The sequence below is a fragment of the Lolium perenne genome, chromosome 1 (assembly GCF_019359855.2).
Source record: "Lolium perenne isolate Kyuss_39 chromosome 1, Kyuss_2.0, whole genome shotgun sequence".
In the NCBI taxonomy this organism is placed as follows: domain Eukaryota; kingdom Viridiplantae; phylum Streptophyta; class Magnoliopsida; order Poales; family Poaceae; genus Lolium; species Lolium perenne.
Genome location: NC_067244.2, coordinates 153043356 through 153068010, shown reverse-complemented (window position 1 = coordinate 153068010; position 24655 = coordinate 153043356). Strand labels below are relative to the sequence as shown.

The 24655-nt window shown below is 45.7% G+C and overlaps 2 protein-coding genes across 2 annotated transcripts; both read right to left on the bottom strand.

The window, feature by feature from the left end:
• Positions 1–18071: 18071 nt before the first annotated feature.
• LOC127308087 (uncharacterized) lies at positions 18072–19541 on the bottom strand. The gene has a single exon (XM_051338857.2). It carries the CDS (start codon positions 19485–19487, stop codon positions 18255–18257), a length of 1233 nt encoding a protein of 410 aa, XP_051194817.1. The 5' UTR covers positions 19488–19541; the 3' UTR covers positions 18072–18254.
• A 610-nt stretch (positions 19542–20151) lies between these two features.
• LOC127308076 (uncharacterized) lies at positions 20152–23691 on the bottom strand. The gene is made up of 2 exons (XM_051338846.2): positions 22412–23691; positions 20152–20513 (listed from the first exon to the last, which is right to left on the bottom strand). Exons 1-2 carry the CDS (start codon positions 23595–23597, stop codon positions 20449–20451), a joined length of 1251 nt encoding a protein of 416 aa, XP_051194806.1. The 5' UTR covers positions 23598–23691; the 3' UTR covers positions 20152–20448.
• Positions 23692–24655: the final 964 nt, after the last annotated feature.

The following is a 24655-nucleotide window of genomic DNA, read 5'->3' as shown; positions in this document are numbered from 1 at the left end:
GCAGTATTTAGGAACAAGGCCTAGGGATCATACTTTCACTAGTGGACACTCTCAACTTTGATCACATAACAGAATAGATAAATGCATACTCTACACCCTCTTGTTGGATGATGAACACCATTGCGTAGGATTACACGAACCCTCAATGCCGGAGTTAACAAGCTCCACAATTCAATGTTCATATTTAAATAACCTTAGAGTGTAAGATAGATCAACACAACTACACCAAGTACTAACGTAGCATGCACACTGTCACCTTCACGCTACGAAAGGAGGCATAGATCACATCAATACTATCATAGCAATAGTTAACTTCATAATCTACAAGAGATCACAATCATAGCCTACGCCAAGTACTAACACGGATGCACACACTGTCACCTTTACACCGTGCAGGAGGAATAAACTACTTTAATAACATCACTAGAGTAGCACATAGATAAATTGTGATACAAAAAACATTGCAATCATAAAGAGATATAAATAAGCACTTCACTATGCCATTCATAACAGTGAATAAGTATTCTGTGAAATATAGCCTAAGAGACCCACACAGTGCACACACTGTCACCTTTACACACGTGGGACAAGGAATCTCCGGAGATCACATAAGTAAAATTCACTTGACTAGCATAACGACATCTAGATTACAAGCATCATCATATGAATCTCAATCATGTAAGGCAGCTCATGAGATTATTGTATTGAAGTACATAGGAGAGAGATTAACCACATAGCTACCGGTACAGCCCTTAGCCTCGATGGAGAACTACTCCCTCCTCATGGGAGACAGCAGCGGTGATGAAGATGGCGGTGGTGTCGATGGAGAAGCCTTCCGGGGGCACTTCCCCGTCCCGGCGGCGTGCCGGAACAGAGACTCCTGTCCCCCAGATCTTGGCTTCACGATGGCGACGGCTCTGGAAGGTTTCTCGTACCGTGGCTTTTCCGTGTCGAGGTTTTTGGTCGAGGGCCTTTATATAGGTGAAGAGGCGGCGTCAGAGGGTCGAAGAGGCGGCGAGGAGATAGGGGGGCGCGGGCCACCCCCAGGCCGCGCCGGCCACCCTCCTGGTGGGCCTGTGGCCCCCCTCTGGCGACTCTCGGGTGTTCTGGAAGCTTCATGGAAAAATAGGATGCTGGGCGTTGATTTCGTCCGATTCCGAGAATATTTCCTTACTAGGATTTCTGAAACCAAAAACAGCAGAAAACAGGAACTGGCCCTTCGGCATCTCGTCAATAGGTTAGTTCCGGAAAACGCATAAATATGACATAAAGTATGCATAAAACATGTAGATATCATCAATAATGTGGCATGGAACATAAGAAATTATCGATACGTCGGAGACGTATCAGCATCCCCAAGCTTAGTTTCTGCTCGTCCCGAGCAGGTAAACGATAACAAAGATAATTTCTGGAGTGACATGCCATCATAACCTTGATCATACTATTGTAAACACATGTAATGAATGCAGTGATCAAAACAATGGTAAATGACATGAATAAACAAATGAATCATAAAGCAAAGACTTTTCATGAATAGTAGTTCAAGACAAGCATAAATGAGTCTTGCATAAGAGTTAACTCATAAAGCAATAATTCAAAGTAAAGGTATTGAAGCAACATAAAGGAAGATTAAGTTTCAGCGGTTGCTTTCAACTTGTAACATGTATATCTCATGGATATTTGTCAACATAGAGTAATATAACAAGTGCAATATGCAAGTATGTAGGAATCAATGCACAGTTCACACAAGTGTTTGCTTCTTGAGGTGGAGAGAGATAGGTGAACTGACTCAACAATAAAAGTAAAAGAATGGCCCTTCAAAGAGGAAAGCATCGATTGCTATATTTGTGCTAGAGCTTTGGTTTTGAAAACATATAGAGAGCATAAAAATAAAGTTTTGAGAGGTGTTTGTTGTTGTCAACGAATGGTAGTGGGTACTCTAACCCCCTTGCCAGACAAACCTTCAAAGAGCGGCTCCCATTTTATTTTATTTTTGTGTGGCACTCCTTCCAACCTTTCTTTCACAAACCATGGCTAACCGAATCCTTCGGGTGCCTGCCAACAATCTCATACCATGAAGGAGTGCCTTTTTATTTTAGTTTTATTATGATGACACTCCTCCCAACCTTTGCTTACACAAGCCATGGCTAACCGAATCCTTCGGGTGCCGTCCAACAATCACATACCATGGAGGAGTGTCTATTTTTGTTAATTAATTTGGGACTGGGAATCCCATTGCCAGCTCTTTTTGCAAAATTATTGGATAAGCGGATGAAGCCACTAGTCCATTGGTGAAAGTTGCCCAACAAGATTGAAAGATAAACACCACATACTTCCTCATGAGCTATAAAACATTGACACAAATAAGAGGTAATAACTTTTGAAGTGTTTAAAGATAGCACTCAAGCAATTTACTTTTGGAATGGCGGAGAAATACCATGTAGTAGGTAGGTATGGTGGACACAAATGGCATAGTGGTTGGCTCAAGGATTTTGGATGCATGAGAAGTATTCCCTCTCGATACAAGGCTTAGGCTAGCAAGGCTATTTGAAACAAACACAAGGATGAACCGGTGCAGCAAAACTCACATAAAAGACATATTGTAAACATTATAAGACTTTACACCGTCTTCCTTGTTGTTCAAACTCAACACTAGAAATTATCTAGACCTTAGAGAGACCAATTATGCAAACCAAATTTTAGCATGCTCTATGTATTTCTTCATTAATAGGTGCAAAGTATATGATGCAAGAGCTTAAACATGAGCACAACAATTGCCAAGTATCACATTATCCAAGACATTATAGCAAATTACTACATGTATCATTTCCCGTTTCCAACCGTATAACAATTAACGAAGCAGTTTCAACCTTCGCCATGAAAATTAAAAGCTAAGAACACATGTGTTCATATGAACCAGCGGAGCGTGTCTCTCTCCCACACAAGCATTTATTCAAACAAAAACAAAAACAAAAGCACACAGACGCTCCAAGTAAAGTACATAAGATGTGACCGAATAAAAATATAGTTTCAAGAGAAGGAACCTGATAATTTGTCGATGAAGAAGGGGATGCCTTGGGCATCCCCAAGCTTAGATGCTTGAGTCTTCTTGAAATATGCAGGGGTGAACCACCGGGGCATCCCCAAGCTTAGAATTTTCACCCTTCTTGATCGTAGTATATCATCCTCCTCTCTTGACCCTTGAAAACTTCCTCCACACCAAACTCAAAACAACTCATTAGAGGGTTAGTGCATAATCAAAAACTCACATGTTCAGAGGTGACACAATCATTCTTAACACTTCTGGACATTGCTCAAAGCTACTGGAAGTTAATGGAACAAACAAATCCATCCCACATAGCAAAGGAAGCAATGCGAAATAAAAGGCAGAATCTGTCAAAACAGAACAGTCCGTAAAGACGAATTTTATTGAGGCACCAGACTTGCTCAACTGAAAATGCTCAAATTGAATGAAAGTTGCGTACATATCTGTGGATCACTCACGTAAATTGGCATAATTTTCTGAGTTACCTACAGATAATTTTGCCCAGATTCGTGACAGCAAAGAAATCTGTTTCTGCGCAGTAATCCAAATCTAGTATGAACCTTACTATCAACGACTTTACTTGGCACAACAATACACAAAACTAAGATAAGGAGAGGTTGCTACAGTAGTAACAACTTCCAAGACACAAATATAAAATAGAGGTACTGTAGCAAAATAAACACATGGGTTATCTCCCAAGAAGTTCTTTCTTTATAGCCATTAAGATGGGCTCAGCAGTTTCAATGATGCACTCGCAAGAAATAGTATTTGAAGCAAAAGAGAGCATCAAGAGGCAAATTCAAAACATATTTAAGTCTAACATGCTTCCTATGCATAGGAATCTTGTACACAAACAAGTTATGTAGGCATAATGCAACAAGCATAGGAAAACTAGACAAGCGAAACTTCAAGATTTTTAGCATATAGAGAGGTGTTTTAGTAACATGAAAATTTCTACAACCATATTTTCCTCTCTCATAATAACTTTCAGTAGCAACATGAGCAAACTCAACAATATAACTATCACATAAAGCATTCTTATCATGAGTCTCATGCATAAAATTATTACTCTCCACATAAGCATAGTCAATTTTATTAGTTGTAGTGGGAGCAAATTCAACAAAGTAGCTATCATTATTATTCTCATCATCAAATGTAGGAGGCATATTGTAATCATAATCAAATTTATCCTCCATAACAGGTGGCACGAAAAGACCACTATCATTATAATCATCATAAATAGGAGGCAAAGTATCATCAAAGAAAATTTTCTCCTCAATGCTTGGGGGACTAAAAAGATCATGCTCATCAAAACCAGCTTCCCCAAGCTTAGAATTTTCCATAGCATTAGAAACAATAGTGTTCAAAGCATTCATATTAATAATATTCCCATTAGCATGCATATAAAGTTCCATGGGTTTTTTAATTCTCTCTTCAAACACATCATGTCCTAATTCAAGATAAAGTTCATAAAGATCTCTCATATTTTTGTTGTTTTCCATTATGCCTTACTAGTGTAAACAAGAAACAAAAAGATGTAATTGCAGGATCTAAAGGAAATAGCTTCGAGCACAAACACAATGGCGCCAGAAAAGTACTGTTACCTGGAACCGGAGTATGAGTGCCTTTTACCTTTCCTCCCCGGCAACGGCGCCAGAAAAGTGCTTGGCACGTACAGTTGACGAGGGAGGAAATGGTGTAGCTTTCCTTCATTCCCTGGCAACGGCGCCAGAAAAGTACTTGATGTCTACGGGAGCTTCTATTCTTGTAGACAGTGTTGGGCCTCCAAGAGCAGAGGTTTGTAGAACAGCAGCAAGTTTCCCTTAAGTGGATCACCCAAGGTTTATCGATCTCAGGGAGGAAGAGGTCAAAGATATCCCTCTCATGCAACCCTGCAACCACAAAGCAAGAAGTCTCTTGTGTCCCCAACACACCTAATAGGTGCACTAGTTCGGCGAAGAGATAGTGAAATACAGGTAGTATGAATAAATAGTAGCAGTAGCAACGGTGCCAGAAAAGTGCTTGCTGGCGTGTAGTTGATGGTGGTAATATTGCAGGCAGTAGAAACGCAGTAAAACAGTAAACAAGCAGCGATAGCAGTATTTAGGAACAAGGCCTAGGGATCATACTTTCACTAGTGGACACTCTCAACTTTGATCACATAACAGAATAGATAAATGCATACTCTACACCCTCTTGTTGGATGATGAACACCATTGCGTAGGATTACACGAACCCTCAATGCCGGAGTTAACAAGCTCCACAATTCAATGTTCATATTTAAATAACCTTAGAGTGTAAGATAGATCAACACAACTACACCAAGTACTAACGTAGCATGCACACTGTCACCTTCATGCTACGAAAGGAGGCATAGATCACATCAATACTATCATAGCAATAGTTAACTTCATAATCTACAAGAGATCACAATCATAGCCTACGCCAAGTACTAACAAGGATGCACACACTATCACCTTTACACCGTGCAGGAGGAATAAACTACTTTAATAACATCACTAGAGTAGCACATAGATAAATTGTGATACAAAAAACATTGCAATCATATGAATCTCAATCATGTAGATTACAAGCATCATCATATGAATCTCAATCATGTAAGGCAGCTCATGAGATTATTGTATTGAAGTACATAGGAGAGAGATTAACCACATAGCTACCGGTACAGCCCTTAGCCTCGATGGAGAACTACTCCCTCCTCATGGGAGACAGCAGCGGTGATGAAGATGGCGGTGGTGTCGATGGAGAAGCCTTCCGGGGGCACTTCCCCGTCCCGGCGGCGTGCCGGAACAGAGACTCCTGTCCCCCAGATCTTGGCTTCGCGATGGCGGCGGCTCTGGAAGGTTTCTCGTACCGTGGCTTTTCCGTGTCGAGGTTTTAGGTCGAGGGCCTTTATATAGGCAAAGAGGCGGCGTCAGAGGGTCGAAGAGGCGGCGAGGAGATAGGGGGGCGCGGGCCACCCCCAGGCCGCGCCGGCCACCCTCCTGGTGGGCCTGTGGCCCCCCTCTGGCGACTCTCGGGTGTTCTGGAAGCTTCGTGGAAAAATAGGATGCTGGGCGTTGATTTCGTCTGATTCCGAGAATATTTCCTTACTAGGATTTCTGAAATCAAAAACAGCAGAAAACAGGAACTGGCCCTTCGGCATCTCGTAATAGGTTAGTTCCGGAAAACGCATAAATATGACATAAAGTATGCATAAAACATGTAGATATCATCAATAATGTGGCATGGAACATAAGAAATTATCGATACGTCAGAGACGTATCAGCCATCTCCATTGACGCCACCGCCTCCATCATGCTCCGTGAGTAGTTCCCCCATGGACTACGAGTTCTAGCAGTAGCTAGTTGGTACTCTCTATCCCATGTACTTCAATACAATGATCTTATGAGCTGCCTTACATGATTGAGATCCATCTGATGTAATCGGTGTTGTGTTTGTTGGGATCCAATGGATGATACATTGTGATTAGTCTATCTATAAAGTTTGTGAAGTTATTGTTGCTGCAATCTTGTTATGCTTAATGCTTGTCACTAGGGCCTGAGTGGCATGATCTTAGATTTAAGCTCTATAATTATTGCTTAGATTGTATCTACAAGTTGTTTGCACATATTGCTGTCCGGAACCCGAGGCCCCAAAGTGACAGAAATTGGGACAACCGGAGGGGAAGGCTGTGATATGAGGATCACATGTTTTCACCAAGTGTTAATGCTTTGCTCCGGTGCTCTATTAAAAGGAGTACCTTAATAGCCAGTAGATTCCCTTGAGGCTCGTCTGCCACCGGCTGGTAGGACAAAAGATGTTGTGCAAGTTTCTCATTGCGAGCACGCACGACTATATATGGAAAACATGCCTACATGATTAATAATCTTGATGTTCTGTCTTAATGATATTTCAATCCTATCAATTGCCCAACTATAATTTGTTCACCCAACACTTGTCACTTGTTATTGGAGAGTTACCACTAGTGTAGATCGCTGGGAACCCCGGTCCATCTCTCATCATCATATACTCGTTCTATATGACATTGGAAGTAGTATCAACTATTTTCTGGTGCCATCGCCTCTGTGTTATTGCTACTGCTGATGTGTTACTATTACTACTGCTCTCATATTACTGCTACTTTCACATCACCCCTGTTACTAGTGCTTTTCCAGGTGCAGCTGAATTGACAACTCAGTTGTTAAGGCTTATAAGTATTCTTTACCTCCCCTTGTGTCGAATCAATAAATTTGGGTTTTACTTCCCTCGAAGACTGTTGCGATCCCCTATACTTGTGGGTTATGACCAAGCCATGGGCAGCCCCCTCCCTCTCCTCCTCATTATATAGGTGGAACCCCAAGGGTTTTCCCAAAGTCTTCGAATAAGACCCCAACAGAAAAACTGCCTTATGGACGAAACCTAGAGGGACAAGGACTCTCCCCTTCCCCCTTTACTTGGCCGGCCAAGGAGGTGGAGTCCACCATGGACTCCACCCTCCCACTTGGTTGGCTAGTTAGGGTTTGTGGAGTCCCTTCGGGACTCCTCCTTCCATAGTGATTTATTCCGGATAATTCTAGAAACCACCTTCCATAAATTCACCGGATCATTTCCAAACTTGGAAAGTGACTTCCTATATATGAATCTTATTCTCCGGACCATTCCGGAACTCCTCGTGATGTCCTGGATCCCATCCGAGACTCCGAACAAAACTTCGAACTCCATTCCATATTCCATATCTACTTAAACGACATCAAACCTTAAATGTGTCACCCTACGGTTCGCGAACTATGCAGACATGGTTGAGACTTCTCTCCGACCAATAACCAATAGCGGGATCTGGAGATCCATAATGGCTCCCACATATTCAACGATGACTTAGTGATCGATTGAACCATTCACATACGATACCGATTCCCTTTGTCAAGCGATATATTACTTGTCCGAGGTTTGATCATCGGTATCTCTATACCTCGTTCAACCTCGTCTCCTGACAATTACTCTTTACTCCTACCGTGATATGTCATCTCTTATGAACCATTCATATGCTTGCAAGCTAATTAGATGACATTCCACCGAGAGGTCCCAGGGAATATCTATCCGTCATCGGGATGGACAAATCCCACTGTTGATCCATATGCCTCAACTCATACTTTCCGAATACCTAATCCCACCTTTATAACCACCCATTTACGCAGTGGCGTTTGATGTAATCATAGTACCCTTCCGGCATAAGTGATTTATATGATCTCATGGTCGAAGGACTAGGTAACTATGTATCGAAAGCTTATAGCAAATGAACTTAATGACGTGATCTTATGCTACGCTTAATTGGGTGTATCCATTACATCATTCACATAATGACATAACCTTGTTATTAATAACATCCAATGTTCATGATCATGAAACTATGATCATCTATTAATCAACAAGCTAGTTATACAAGATGCTTACTAGGCACTCCTTATTGTTTACATAACACACATGTATCAGTGTTTCGGTTAATACAATTATAGCATGGTATGCAAACATTATCATAAACACAAAGATATATTATAATAACCATTTTATTATTACCTCTTGGGCATATCTCCAACAAAATATATCAACAACTATAATACCAAATGCATATAGTATGAAAATATAGCTTATGGTGATTCAAATACTATAACTTTTACATTGTGGATGTTGATATTTTTTCCTAAATATTTAGTAAACTTTACAAAGTTTAACTTTGACTAAGTCCAGAACCACGAATTAATTGTAACTGCAGGGAGTATGCACTTTTTTTTTTTGCATGGAGGGTGTACTTTAAATTTTATTATGTTTTCATCTATTGTAGTGTGGCTTATTTTCCTATTAGTTTTTTCCCAAATATATTATTACTTTTAGAATGAATAAATATTTATTTTCTGATGTATGGACTCTACTGTCTGAAGCACACCTATTTTTCATATCTAATTTTTGGACACATAAATTTTTACATGTGGGAGCATGAATATTTGGTTATTAATTTTGATTTTTTAAAATTTTAATGCATGAATATATTTTTATGATATATACACGTTTAATTTGAAACAAATTTTCATTATATTACATTTCAACTGGCCGTTGTTTTAAACATATGAACAATTTGCACGAACCAGAACTTTGTTTGATGCACATACTCTTTTTAATGCATGAATATTTATATTAACATACATGACTATTTTTTATGCAACACAAAAAATGATTTCATTTTTGTACTAACAAAGAAAGTAAGTAGATGGTAAAAAAAAACTATTAGCTATGTTACAAATAGAAAATTATAAAAATAAAACAAATGTTACTGGCCTCTCAGAATACAGCTCATGTGACAAATTGATACTTCCGTATTGCCCGTTGTGAGAGAGGTGAATAGTAGCTCACAAATCAAAACCTGTGGCAATAACTCGTGCTCTTCATGCATGCCACAAATAACACACGAGAAAGAAAAATATCCTAGAATAAAATGAGAAGTTGGTAACAAACTTCGAGAGGTTAATCAGCCCATGCTGAATATTTTTTAAGCAGGCAGAGGATAATTATATTAAGTTAGAGGGCTTCAACAAATTGTGATTCATTTAGCTACCGATTTTTATCTTCCGCCTAAAACACAATTACATAATTCTTATATTTTATTAATAGGTGAAACTACTATGTCTTGGATATAAGAAAACTAAAAAAAAACACTAGAGATTCTAAGGGTTGCAAATATAAAATAAATAATTTAGAAAAAACCCACCTACTGCCAACACATATCTTCTTTCTTTTCATTTTTGTAAATGTAACTTTTTATTGTAATTTCTTTGATTGAATTTTTTATTGTATATTGTTGAATCGGTTCAATTCTTGTCCATCTTTTTGACAATCAATCCCACATATATTTACAGTAGCAAGTAGTACATTGTAGATATACATGAGCTCGAGCAATTACATAATAAAATTTAAAAAAACTAGCAAATCTTCAAGGTATAAAGTCTCTCTTCTTTCATGGCACAATATAGTACTTTTTAGAAGGCAGCTGAATGTAGATACCAAACCAATGATGTGTAAGAGCATCTCCACCAGCGGCCCCGATAGCATTTTGGGCGTCGGCATCGAAAATGGGCTCGCACCAGCGCGCCCCAAATAGCACCGGAAGTTTTCCGAGCCCAATAGAAGCGTTGGCAACCCTGTGCCGGCCCCTTCGTGAAGGGCGCGAATCAGGCGTGCCGGCGCCTTGCGGCACGACGGTTTTTGCGGGTGGGGGCGTCTTGTCAGCGAGAGGACACGACGGTTCGCATCGGAAGCAACACGGGAAGGTTGGTCATCGGCGTTTAATGGTCTTTCGTGCGGAAACTGAGGCGGCGATGAGGGCAGCAACTGGCCACGCGGCAACCACTCGCCTACGCCGCCGTAAATGCGGGTAGTTGGCACTCGTATTAGTACGTACGCCATCCACCGCCGCGGTGCTATCCTCTCATCTCCACCACCGTAGCCGCGTTGTTCTCTCTCGTCTCCACCATCGTCGCCGCGCCATTCTCTCCTCTCCACCTCAAAAATTCCGCGCCATCTTAAAACGGAGTACTCCATGCTTGGCTTCAACGGTCGCGCGCTGCCTGCGGCGCCTCAACCACCACCGCAGCCTGACGCCAACTACAGCTCCGACGACGCAGTCGACCCACGGTTTGTGGTGTGGCACGAGGCCTACGTCACAGACGCAGAAGCTGAGGAGGCGACACAGTGGGGCGATCAGCCGCAGGCCCCCGACGACCCGGAGCAGGCGGCGATCCTGGCGTTGTTGAACGCGCAGCGCTTCTGGAGGTTGAAGGAGGAGGAGCGGCAGTTTTTCAATGACGCGAACTTCGAGCATGCCCTCGAGATCTCGCGCCAACGAGCGGCCACGGAGGAGGTGGGACGCCTCCTCATGGAGGCGGAGCGACAGAAGCTCATCGAGCTGAACGCTCATCGCCATGCCGAGGCGTTCGCCCGCCAGCAAGCGAGGCGCACCGAGAACGAGGCTTCTCGACAAAGGCTGGCAGTGCGGGGACAGCGCCGCCGACAAGCTCCTACGACACCGACCACCATGCTCCACCGCCAGATCGATGCACGAAGCAAGGACCGAGAGGTGGGCACGGATGCATGCGGCAAAGGGGAAAAAACGATGATGAGGCAGGCCCGCCGCGCACCCCAACCGACGGCCAGTAGCTGCCTTGTCAACGTCGTTTTGTAGACAATTATATGAAACACCATTATCGGAGACATAACATCCGGGACAAAAAATTTGAGAACCATACTTCTCTTGATAACCTTGATGCCCTGTTTGGATGCACAGACTTGGGCTTGGTATAGGGGAATCTGGAATTGTGGCCCCAATTCCGCTGTTTGGACGTGTTAGATATTGGGTTCTGGAATCATGGGCCAATTCGGGGCAAACTAACCCGTCGCTCGATTCAGAGGTGAAGAGGTCCGTATTCGCTCTGAATTGGCTCACATCTTCTCTCTCCCGAAAAACTGTGCGAGTACCGGGGATGCTCGCTCGCGTCGCTTGCTGGTGAAGGCGACCCGGCGGTGCTGCTAGGTAAGCTCTAACACCCGCCCTCTCCCCATCCGTTTCTCACTCATGGTGCCCCTGCCCTTCCTCTTCCCCTTCCCCCCTTCCCCCTGGCTGCCCCCTCCCCGCACGCCCCGAACCCTAACTCTAGTTGACTGATGGCGGGAGGTGGTCGACCGGCAGCCTTCCTTCTCATCTGTGTGTGGCGGCGGCCGGAAGCGGTGGTCGACCGGTGGCCTCTCCTCTCCTCTGTGTGTGGAGGCAGCCCGAAGTGGTGGTCGACCGGCGGCCTCCCCTCTCCTTTGCGTACTATTAGTTGATCTAATGCATTTTTTTGATTTCGATTTTGCAGAAATTGATTTTGATTTCAATTTCAATTTTTTGATGTGATGTGAAAGTTAACATTGAGAAACATCTGAAATATAGAGGTTATTGTTCAAAGTCAAAAAAACCTTTCAATTCCACACATTGTACATCCAAACAAGATTTGGTATTCCACTGAAACCTTAATTCTACAGGTGAATACCACGCGCATCCAAACACCCAAAATGGTATTCCATTGAATTGGTTGATTTGGTATTCCATTGCCAATTCAATAGGGAGGTCAATTCTGTGCAACCAAACAGGGCATGATAGAAATTCTAAAATAGATATGGTGAAGCACGTTTCGAAAGACCGTACCTGTGAAGCCTTAATCTTTCCACACCACCATTGATTTTAAAAGAGATATCTCGCCATGAAACGAAATGAGCGAAGGTTGCTTATTGTAGGCGATGCCATCTCCATTGACGTGCAGACAAGAAATAGGAAAACTGCCAAGATTCTAAATTAATCCCTTAAAACACTACTTTTTTTGACAATCAATACCACATATATTCATAACAACAAATAGTACATAGTAGAGATACATGAACTGACTCCAATGATTACAAAATAAAGTCTAAAAGATAGTAACAAATCTTCGAGATCTTCAATTTCTTTCTTCTTCCATAACACAATCTTGTACTCTTCTGAAGGCAGCCAAAGATAGATAATAAAACACAGACCTGTAGATACCGACGAAAGTTCTTCCATAATTTTTTGAGCCGCAATGCCAAGGCTACGTGCACGCACGCATCCATTAAAGCAGTCATACAACATCGGCAAGAGTACCAACACCAGTATGTCAGGGAATAATAACCGACTAGCTTTGTCGTCGTCGTCGATGAAGAGCCGAGAGTACGAATCACCATTGTCGAGGACGTAGCAGCTGGGACAAAAACTGCAAGGATAATCCTCCTCGCGGAAACAACAACAAAAGATCCAAAATCGATCTGGCGAAGTAAGATCCGAAAGCCCATACCTAGAAAATTGTGATAGTTCAACACCATCATTGACGCCGGGAAGAAGATCTCGTCGCCGAACGAAAGGCCGAAGATCACTTATTGCAAACGATGCCATCTCCATTGAGGGGAAACCAACAAGAAGGCGGTTACCAAAATTCTAACATAATCTAATGAAAACAATACTTTTATTCGAAACTCCACGCATAGATCGGGTTCCCTACTCCTCCTAACACCGGCGAAGCCGACCGGAGGAGGAGGAACCAATCTATGGTGGAGGATGAACTGGAGGCGGCTAGGGTTGAGGCGGCGGCTCTTAAAACACGACTTTTATTAAAAACTCAACTCATAGATCGAGTTTCTCATCTCTCCTAACAACGATAAGGCCAGTAAGAGCATCTCTAACAGAGCCCGTAAAAACGCGAACTGAAAAAGTGAAGTTCAGTTCACCGAACTCGTGTATTCGGGTCGTAAAATGACCGGCGCAGATCAGAACCCGAGACTAAAACTGCAAAAAAGCATATTCCTGAAGATGCCACTGGACCCACATGTTAGACTCTTTTTTTCCTTTTCTCCTTCTTCTTCTACCTCCAACCTGTCTGGCCACGCACTCTTCCGGTCGAGGTCCATGTCGGCCGCCCCGCCCGCTCCTGCTCCGCCCCGGCCTCGCCTACCCCGGCTCCGCCTGCGCCTCCCTGGCCTCCCCGCGCCGCGCCGCCCCCGGCGCCCGCTCTCGCTTCGCCTCGCTTCCGCGCCGCCCAAGCTCCGCCACGCCCGACCCCGCCAGCCCCACGCCACCCCGGCCCCGCCTCACGCCGTCGCGCTGCCCCCGTCTCGGCTCGACCCCGCTCGCGCCGGCCCGGCTCCGCCATGCCCTGGCCCGACCACGACCGCGCCGCCCCGCCTCGGCTCCGGCTGTGCCCGCTCCGTCCCGAGCCGCAGCGAGCTCGCCCCTCCCCACCCCGGCCACGCCCGCTCCGCCCCAAGCCGCCCCGCAGCGAGCTCACCACGCCCCGCACCGCCCCACGCCGCAGAAAGCTTGCCCCGCCCCGCACCGTCCCATGCCGTCGCGAGCTTGCCGGAATTTGGTTGGATTCCAGCAAATTTAGTTGGATTCCGGCTACTGTTTCGGCGGAAGCAGTTAGCTCGAGCTGAAATTTCAGCGCGCCACGAGTAAAAGCCTCGTGTTCAGTTCGCACTTTCAGCCCCTACAAATACAACCCGTAAATTAGCAGTTATTTTTCGATTTTGGCCAGTTTACGGGCTCTGTTAGAATGCTCTAAGGGAGACCGAGAGAGAGAAAGTTGGAGGCGGCGGCTGTTTAGGAAGAGGCCCGCTGGGGCTGGGAGTATCTCGGTATAGAGATTGTCCTGGTATTGAAATGGATCGAGGCCTTTGTCTCTGCGCTTATTTTCCTCTTTCCAGGACTGGGCTGTTGGGCTGATATGATTTTATTCTTGGGCTGTGTCTGTTCTGTTTCCTGAAAAAACAAACCGATTCTCTTCCAAGTTACTGTAGAATTCTTTCCTCCGGCTCGCATCCCTTCCAAATCGGCATTTGCTTCCTAAGATAAGATACTAGTGTGAGGATGAAGTTTTGCCACTTTCGCTGCCTCATAATATCTTAATATACATAGCTACAAATAAGTCGGTGATTTGGTCGCACACATTTTGCATGGAAAGCCGTAAATGCGGCCACCCTAAAAAGGAAAATAGTGATACACTCGATCGCCATTTGCCATCCTATCAGCTGCTGGCTGGGATCTGACGAATAAGCTTGATTCCCCTTTCAAGATTTACCATAGACAAACTCAATACCGTGCGCATCCATGCTGGCCTATATATAGTGCCAGTCTAGCGCATGGTATAGCCAAAGAAACATACCCACTGAAATCAAGAAGTATAGACACGCAGCGTTCCCTGCCAGTTGTCAGTCCACCGATGGCAATTCGCGTCTTCCTAGTTTTCCTCGCCGTGCAGGTGTGCCTGGTGCTGCTGACGATGATGGCGGCGGCGCCGACGGTCCAGGCCGCCAGACCCGGCCCCTCCGGGCCGTGGATCTGCTGCCTCAACAACCCCATGTGCTGCGCCCCCAACGACGTCGGCCCCCTCGCAGGCGTCATCGCCGCCAAGCCTTGACCGTCGTTGCTTCGCTCCATCGATCTCCTCCCAGCGCTAGTAATCCGGCCGGTGAACGTGTGTCTTCCGAGTAATGTCATTTGTAATGGTTTACTTTGCTAATAAAACGGGAGGAGCTTCTTATATGATTCAATCTGCTTTCGAATCTCGATTGTGCTGCCAAGATATTCAGGACGTGTTCTGAACTTCTAATACTTCAACTATTCGAAAACTAATGAGTTGGATTTTACTAGATTCATCAGGTTCACGGCCTTGGGGCTAGTGTGTTCGTCGGAGTGGCGGCTCCGGTGTGGTAGGGTGATGATGGCTTGGACAATAGAGCCGGTGGATCAGTTGGTGTGTGGTTTCAAGACCCATGTGTGCCGCAAATGTATTAATTTTCAGCACGTTTTTCATGGTTAACCGGCATGTGACTTTTCCCTCTCGCCAAGATCAGTCACGACGCTTGTGCGGGCACCGATCCTGGTCCAAAACCAACGTTGCATGACTGATCAATAACGGAGGGTACATTAAGCCAAGGATGATCGCCTTTATGAAGAGGAAAACTAAGTATTGGCCTAATACAAAAATTACTACTAGATTTTGTTTTCCATTTTTAATTCACATAAATAACTCCAACGAGGTCTTCCTCCTTGACTCCACCTCCACGGCTCCATTGTGGCTGTTGAGTCGTCCACAGACCACAGTTGTGTCTCCCTATCCTAACACCTCTGGCGAGGTGTCCTTCCTCAGCTATGTTGCCATATATGATAGAAAGTCTTCCGCCTCGGAATTCGCTGGGCCTTGACAATAGAAAAGAAGTAGCCTAAGCTATATATAACAAGTACACAGTTCTCTTATTTTGTGGATTAAGTCAAAACTGGGTAGTAATGAGAAAAGACTGAAGTAGAAAATAGTTCAAATCTCTCTGAAGCATATTCCAAACAAGACAAATAATATCTCCTTCCATTTTATTCATTAGCAGTACAAAAGTTATGAGAATTAGGGGGTACATGCTCTAGCTTATTACTCGAAGGAGAATGAAACCAGATATCAGTTCCCAGTGGAGGAAACGGATCCATTGGCCACCAAGCCACAACAGTAGAGATATCCCTAGGGCAGCAAACTGGATTATATCCCAAAGGCCTGGCAGCTGCCTGAGTTACCGGTGCTGCTATCATCATGAGCAAGCAGACTTGCGCCACGAGGAAAACAATGAAGATTTGTAGGATGCTAGTGTTATTTGCCATCGCCGAAGTGTACAGAGCAAAAGAGACGAAATATGAACTACTCCTTTCCCCGGTATATTTTGTTTGGTCATAACAAGTATGGTTGAATTGCTTTATATAGATGCTATGGCAGGAAGGGTTGTGCTTATCCAAATAAATTCAATTAAAACTAAATATCGTCTTTACAATAGCCGTGGTGTTACTGTCTTAGAATTGGAAAGATAATTTATTCGGTGAATATTAAATACTAAATATATCCAGTACAAAAAATATATGAAATTTAAGGGGGGGATTAACATGGACACGTTCACTGTATCTAGTCAACATCTTTGCATACAAAAAAGTTTGTTTTATTCGAAGAAGAGGGAATAAAAAGTATCTACACAATATGGTAAGTATTTATAAAAATCTGATAACAAATGGGAAAATTAACTAGGCAAAATCTAGTGTATCTTGCTTTGCATACTAGAAAAAAAATGTACAAAAAGGCTAATTAAGGCGGAATCAAGTAAGATTTTGATAATAAATTCCACTAATATTCACATTTATAAGACGTTTTGGCAAGACTACGTCTTATAACAGGAACAAAGGTTGTACAAAATATCAACCTTCATCATAGTATCTTGTGGATGTGTAACACGAAATCCACAAAGATATGCAATGAGATCTTCCGTTACCATAGCGAAAAATGGTAGACCTTGCTATTTGGGCCACGTTCCAACCACACAGTAGTATTTAGATGTGGGGTTTATCGCCACAAAGACCAAAGGCCTTGGGTCACAAACACCGGCGGCTCTTTCGACGCACATGTTCGTGGAGAGATTTCTCGCGGACTTGAAGATTCTGGCGCCTGCGCCTGTAGCTGTAACAGCGGAACGGATGTTAGTCCCAAAGTGGATTCCGCCTCCGGTGGGTTTCGCTAAGGTAAATGTTGACGCAGCCCTATCGAAGAACTCCTCGACTGGGGCGATCACGGCAGTGGTTCGAGGATCAGATGGACTGTTCCTTGGCGCCTCTTCGGTGGTGATCATAGGAGTGACGGATCCGGAGATGTTGGAAGCCATGGCATGTCGTGAAGGAATGGCTCTGGCAGCAGACATTTCGCTTCAGAGGTTTATACTGGCTTCTGATTGTAGCAACGCCATTAGCAGTATCAGAGGAGAGGGAATGGGATCATATGGGCATATCGTCCAGGAGATTAAGGCGCGCGTCATGGAGTTTCAGACGGTGCAGTTCGTCCATGAGGGAAGAAAGTCAAATGTTGATGCTCATGTTCTAGCTCGCAGTTCGATTTATCTAGTGTTAGGTAGACATGTTTGGTTCATTGATCCACCCCAGGGAGTTTGTAAGCAGCAGACTATCATTTAAATAAATGGGTGGTGATTTCTCAAAAAAAAAACAACAATAAAAAAACATTCCTACTACAACAAGCTCTACTACGACAAGCTTTGTCCGGCTCCGGTGATGAAGAGGCTAGGACAACGGCGCGCCTTCGGCTTGCGTCAGTGTTTGTAGTCGTCGCTAGATGGTCGAAATATCTACTTGTAATTTTTATTACTTTTAGGTTAGTTTGTACTGCCATTGATGATTATTAATAGATCGGTGGAATATTCGCAAAAAAAAAACTACATGAAATCTTTCGACTTCACAGGAATCACAGATATTGTCAATTTCCAACACTATATCACCATGAAAACATCACAACTGTAGCTATGTAAATATGATAGTACAGAATACAGGTGACACCTAGAGCATTGGAAGAGCAACTGTAATATCTTGTACTGCTCACCGAGCAACAATATATAGACAATAATAGTGTATATTTGTATGTGGCATGAGTTCATGAACCAGCCGAAGAAACAAATGGTATGATTTGATATAAAAACAAATTTCTAAAACAAACTGCTAGTCTAAAAATAAAAGGACAAGGAAAGGATTCCAGAAGTACTGAAATAACCATTACAAGTCTGTTATACTAGATACTTTTCAATGTCGAGGCGTGCTACTGCCTGCAGCGAAAAAACTTGAGAACGGGTGGATAGTGGAGGTCGTACATTCGGCAAAAGGATTGCGGTCAAAGATTTTCTTAAACTGCATTGTCTCGAGATGAACCATGAAGGCGCCTCTGTTTGTCGACACGAATATCACGTTGTCGTCCCCAGCAACCCCCATGACGGTCTGGAGATTCGTCCACTCCCCAGGCCGCAGCGGGAGAAGCTTGCCCAACTCAATCGCTTGAGCCGGCATCCATTCAGCGGCGCCATCAAAACAGGTGGTCCTCAGCCATAGCTGAGCCACGTAGACGTCCGACACGGTGATGAAGCCAACCCCGCCGCCCAGCGTGCTCAGGTACAGGCCGTGGTGGCCATCAATGGCGTCCTCTGGGAGCTCCACCGCAGCTGGGATCTGCGTGTCCAGATCAAGCTCGAGCATGCCGGTCCCGGAGCCAAAGATGAGCCAGTGGAGCGAGTTCCCGACCAGGATGCTTCGGCTGCCGATGCATGACATGGTGTGGTGCTGAACCTTGGTTGACATGGTGCTGCCCCAGGAGCCGGTCTCGGAGGAGTAGACGCAGGACCGGGCGACGTGCTTCTGGGCGCTCACCAGGACCACCTTGAAGGGGGTCGAGTGGCAGGCGCCGTGCACGTGGCCGTCGTCGCCGCCGGTTCTTGTGGCGGCGACGCAGAGCACATCCGCCTGCACGTGGGCGTTGCCCCAGTCGTGGTCCGGCTGCGGCGGCGGGCCGGCTATGAAGCGCTGCTCGCCCGTGACGGGGTCCCAGACCAGGACCTGGCGGCAGCCCCTGCCGAGGTGGTCCCCGCCGGTGAGGACGACGAGGCCGTGGCGGCAGCCGCGGAAGGACCAGGTGCCGGTGTTGCTCTTGCAGCCGCCCTCGATGCCGTCGAGCCGCAGGGAGAAGCGGGGGGTCGGGATCCGGTCCGGCGGGTCCAGGACGGACCGGAATGAGAGCTCGCCGCGGTAGAAGTCGAGGAAGACGCCGATGATGGGGGCCTCCCGGTGGTGGGCGCAGAAGCGGCGGAGGAATTGCGGGTCGGCGGCGACCTGGCGCCAGCGCTTGCAGACGAGGGAGGCGCGGGGCAGAGAGGAAGGGCGCGCGGGGAGGCGGAGGAGTAGCTCGGGGAGGAGGTTCTCGTCCTCCGTCGGGGAGGCCGTGTCCGGCGGCGGCGACGCGGAGCGGCGGCGGCTGCGAGGGTTCATCCCGTCGCCCCCCTCAATCTGATCTGATTTCCTAATCTGATCGATACGCGCGGTGGCCTCAATATCCTCGTCGGGACTCGGGGGTATTTATTTATTTTGGTTCTACGGGCCTCTTCCGATTCCGAGTACAAACACGATCGCGTATACGTACACAAAAAGAACTGAAAACGAAAAAACAAATTATGATGGTTTTTCAAGGTGCTCCTTATTTTTTACATGTAACACAGCTATTGCATTAACTTTTTTTTTTTTCACTACGACTGCATCTCCATTAACTTTCTTTTTCATTACGACTGATCCTGATAGAGATCCAATCGCATAAGGGAACAAGAGAACATGAATTGAGTCGAGCCGAGGCGAGGAAAAGCAAGAAACAAAATGGAAACTAGATTGAACATACTAGCAGTCATCCTGAATCTCTCGGCAGCACAAATCAAAGCACATTGAGTCAAATGCAGCTAAAAAAATTACTCCCTCCATCCCATGAAACATGTCAGTGTCATGATATCCAAATTTAAATAAATCTAAAACTTCTTTCTGAGGACAGAGGGAGTATTTGATGTGGGTCACAGCAATGTATGAAGAAATGGCAACTCTAGAACGCATAACATCATCCGCAGGCATCACTTTTTTGGTCAGATATTGCTGAATAACATGGGATGCATGCGTCCAAGTTTGCCAGTAGTAGGATTATAGAAAGAAAAATCAAGTTTATCCATGACATGTTAAGACGAAAGGCTTTTTACAGCACCCTAATTATGCTAACAGCAAAGACAGAGACAAGAACTGTACGAGGGTTTACCCCCTTACATCTTCCAGCATCACATATGTTACACTTTTACACATATAAGAGAAAACACATAGAAAGATCCCGTAAACCCTAATATCAAGAAGTCCCAGATTGGCTTCCATCATGCGCTTCAGAGACGATACGTCGACCAAAATCCACAGGATCAGTATTCTAAGGGGTTGTGCCACCGACTCCAACTTCATCTTGTCCTATTCCGTCACGAAGTTTACCAATTCCTGCATGAAGAACGAAATGGTTTACAGGAGAACAGTAGTGTAATAAATATGTTTGTTTTCAGTAGCCATTTTATACTGATATTCCATACAGACCACACACTAGCTGCAAGACCGGTGGGCAGTTAGATAAAACCATCGACAGGGACTATCAAAGATGAATTCGGACTATGCTTTGTCGGTTGAAGAAGGTGTAGCTGGAAGTGGAGGAGCAGCCCAAGACACTGCGTCTTTCTTAGGAGCATGGTGCAGGGTGTATCCAGGTCTGTCGGATCCTCTAACCATCGAAGCTGTAGCCCAGCGAGATGCTTGTCTTTCGCGGTGGACAGGAACTACAGTAGGGTAGTCTTTGAGGTGGACTGAGCTGATTTGGTGCGTATCTGGAAGGAGTGGCGTAAAGATCGCTCGATTATTTTGCCAATCCTAGATGATATTCGTGAGCTAGGTTTTTGCTTTGAAGCTTTTAGTATTAGTTTAGTTCGCCCCACAGCCAATCATCCAGCTCACAGTTGCGCAATATTTGCTTGCAATAATGTGTCGTCTAATGTTTGGTTGGGGACAAGTCCTTAGTTTTTAGAACACAACCTCTTGGCTGATTTGTAACTCTGTCTTTGAACTAATAAAGCTCACGAGTTCTCCAAAAGGAAAAAAAAAGTAGCTGCAAACCTAAAGATCATTGTTAGGACTCCTATGATCATATCCCTCACACTCAGACCAAAAGAATAAAGCCAAAGTACAGTCAAAAAAAGCTCACGAGTTCTCCAAGAGAAAAAAAAAATGTAGCTGCAAACCTAAAGATCATTGTCTAGGACTCCTAAGATCCTATACCTCACACTCAGACCAAAAGAATAAAGCCAGAGTACAGTCAAAAAGAAGATGTTAGCCACCAAACACAATGATAAATGGGTAATTTATCTTGCACAACAATTTATTCTTCCAAAGAAACAACTTTCATATATTTCTCAAAATGATATTTCCAATCTAATGTATCTTGCACAGTTTATTGCCAAAAGCCCAAAACCAGTTCTTTAGCAAGGGTAGGGTTTTTCCTAGGGCTTCCAGCTAGCTAGTGCGTTTGTTTGTATTAGCTCAGGCTAAGGTCATTGTCTCCCAGGTTTTTTCTGGAGTCTGAAACCTCAGGCTAAGGTCATTGTCTCTCTAGTGGCCATTGCTTGTTGATAGCAAGCTTGAGGTTTTAGACTCCAAAAGACACTGCCACCCCGAATCAGAACTATTTGAAGAATGCCCTCACATGAAGTTTAGTGTTCAGCCATGTTGTTACTGTGTGTTTGTTTGCACCAAGTTAGAGAGCTCTTACTTCAATTCTGTATTCGGGCCAACAGAGCCTTTCCTATGATGTTTTTGTTCCACTGATTGCTGCTAGGAGCAGGGTTAGTGGAGGGTGCATACCTGTTTATGCGTGGACTACAACTGATAGAGCTAGAGCATGGACCTAAATTACACAAATTTTCAGATGTTTATGGCTGCCATTTGAGTAGCACAAGCCTCCATTTGCAGTTTGAGACTTCTGACTCACAATGTAGTCATTATTTTAACTTGTTCAGTTACAACATCCAGTACTTTTTTTACCAATAGACAATATTAGTAGTTCAATTTCCAACTGTTGTGTATCTCATGCATGCCAAAATGATGTGTACTATACCCACACCAATATGAACTTACATAATACAGGTTGCAAATAGCAGCAATAGACAAGTGAGTTCACAATGATTTAAAATGTTGCGTTATTGTTCTGGCAAATAATATCAAATGCAACAAGAGATGAAGCAGCGAAAGAAGCAATTGCTTTACTGGAATTTAGATTGCTAGCCAACACTCGGGAAACAAAACCATAAGTAAGGAATATAAAAATTGCGGTGTAAATTAATGTATGTTATTACCTGCAGCACAGAAACTTGCGAATGGATACGGAAAAACGGAGGATCGCCGATGCTCAGGGAAAGGGTGGCTTTTGAAGATCTTCTCAAACTGCAACGACTCGAGATGGAACATGAAAAGGCCATAGCATGTTGACACGAATACCATATTATCCTCACCAGCACCCATTACTTTCTCGATATGTTCCCCTGGTTCCAGGGGGAGAAGCTTGTCCAGTTCGATTGTTTGTCCTGGCATCCACCGAGCGACACCGTCAAAATCAATCGTACTCTGCCACAGCTGAACTCTGTATAGATTGGACACAAAGATGAAACTAAGTGCACCACCCAGGGTACTCAGGTAGAGGCCAAGGTGGTCGTCATGGGCATCCGGTGGCACCTCGATCACGGCTAGGCTCTGGCTATCCAAATTAAGCTCTAGGATGGCAACCTCAAGACCAAAAAGAAACCAGTAGAGAGAATTCCTAACCAGGATGCTTCGACTGCCAACAATAGAGATAGGTCGATGGTGAGCTGGTGCCCAGATTAGATTGTCGCCCCATGAGATGAGATTGCCCCATGAGTTGGTCTCTGATGAGTAGACGCAGGCTCGGGCGACTTGGTTGTTGCCGCACACCAACACCACCTTGAAGGGGCTCGAATGGCAGGCACCGTGCACGTGGCCCTTGTCGGCGGCCACACAGAGCACATCCGCTTGGACATGGTACTTGCTCCAGTCGTGATCCAACTGCGGTGGACTGCCTATGAAGCGGCGATCGCCTGTGACGGGGTCCCATACCAAAACCTGGCTGCAGCCCTTGCCGGAACGATCCCTGCTGGTGAAGACGACGCGGCCGTGGCGGCAGCTGCGGAAGGACCAGATGCCGCCGCCATCGATGCTACCGCCGCCGTCGATGCCATCGAGGCGGGCCGAGAAGCGCTCGGGCGGGATGAGGTCAGGTGGATCCAGAATCGACCTGAACGGGGATTCTTTGAGTTCGGGGTTGAACTTGAAGAACACGCCGACGATGGGCGGTTCCCGGTGGTAGTCGCAGAATCTGCGGAGGAATTGGGCGTCGGCGACGATGCGGCGCCAGCGCTTGCAGACAAAGGAGACGCGGGGGAGAGAGGAAGGCCGCGGGGGCAGGCGCAGGAGTACCTCTATGAGGAGGTCGTCGTCGTCCATCGGCGACGCCGGCGGCGAGTTCATGTCGTCGTTCCCCTCGCACGCCAAAACCGTGTTTTTTTTACGGCGTATGGTAATTTCGGTGGATATGGTTTTCTTTATGATTTTGAAAACAGAGGACTCTAGCTTACTTTTTTTTTTGAAACGAGCCAAAAGCTTTGCCTTTCATTGATATATAGGAGAAAAGAGTTGACCTGTTTATGAGGAAAACTGGCCGAAAAAACCATTACAACACGACACCACATGCCAGCCCCGAGGCTGCGCTCCACACGGGTCGACGACCAGCCAGGCCGACACCACACCTCAACGCAACAGGCGGAGGCGAAAGACCGGAGCCACCGCTCCAACTACCACGCCGGCCCCGAGGCCGCGCCCCGCCTGGCCGAAGACGAACCCGCCTCCGCCGAAACCACCAGAACACTTCACAAGTCCCATTGTCCGGTGGACATCCAAAGCGAGGCCTCAAGAGGCAAAGCGACGCAAGAGCGCCGCCCACGCCCGATCCCGAGAGGGATCTAGGGTTTCCCCCGGAGAGCCCGAGCGGAGAACAAGAAACACCCGCTACGACGACGCCTTCAAGAAGTATGCGGCGCCCACAGGCGTCACCATCGTCGGTCCTGGCCGGCCGCCAAGACAGAGCTTTCGCCCAGCGAAGAGTTCCAAGACCTCGCGCCCGCCAACAAGGACCGGCACAAACCACCACCTTCAACCGCCTGTATCCGCCGACGCGCAGAGGGCAGAACAGCCTGAAGCCAACGGAGTACCACCGAAGATCACCGTGGGCGCCGCCGGAACGCCACATAGAGGGGACGCCGACCAACACCGGCACGAGGCTCGAGGACGAACGTCGAAGACAACCTCTGCACACACCCACCAACACGCCGCCGCTGCCCGGGGTCGCCGCCCCGGCAACACATCAGAACCCCTCGCAGCCCCCAGGAGCACCTCGCCACGGCCACCGCCGCTGCCCGGGGGCACCGCCCCGGCACACCACCACCTGTTATCACCAGAATTTGACCGAATCAGAGGTGTGCCGCGATCAAGATGGGCTTGAAGAATATACATGGAAGAAATACGTGAAT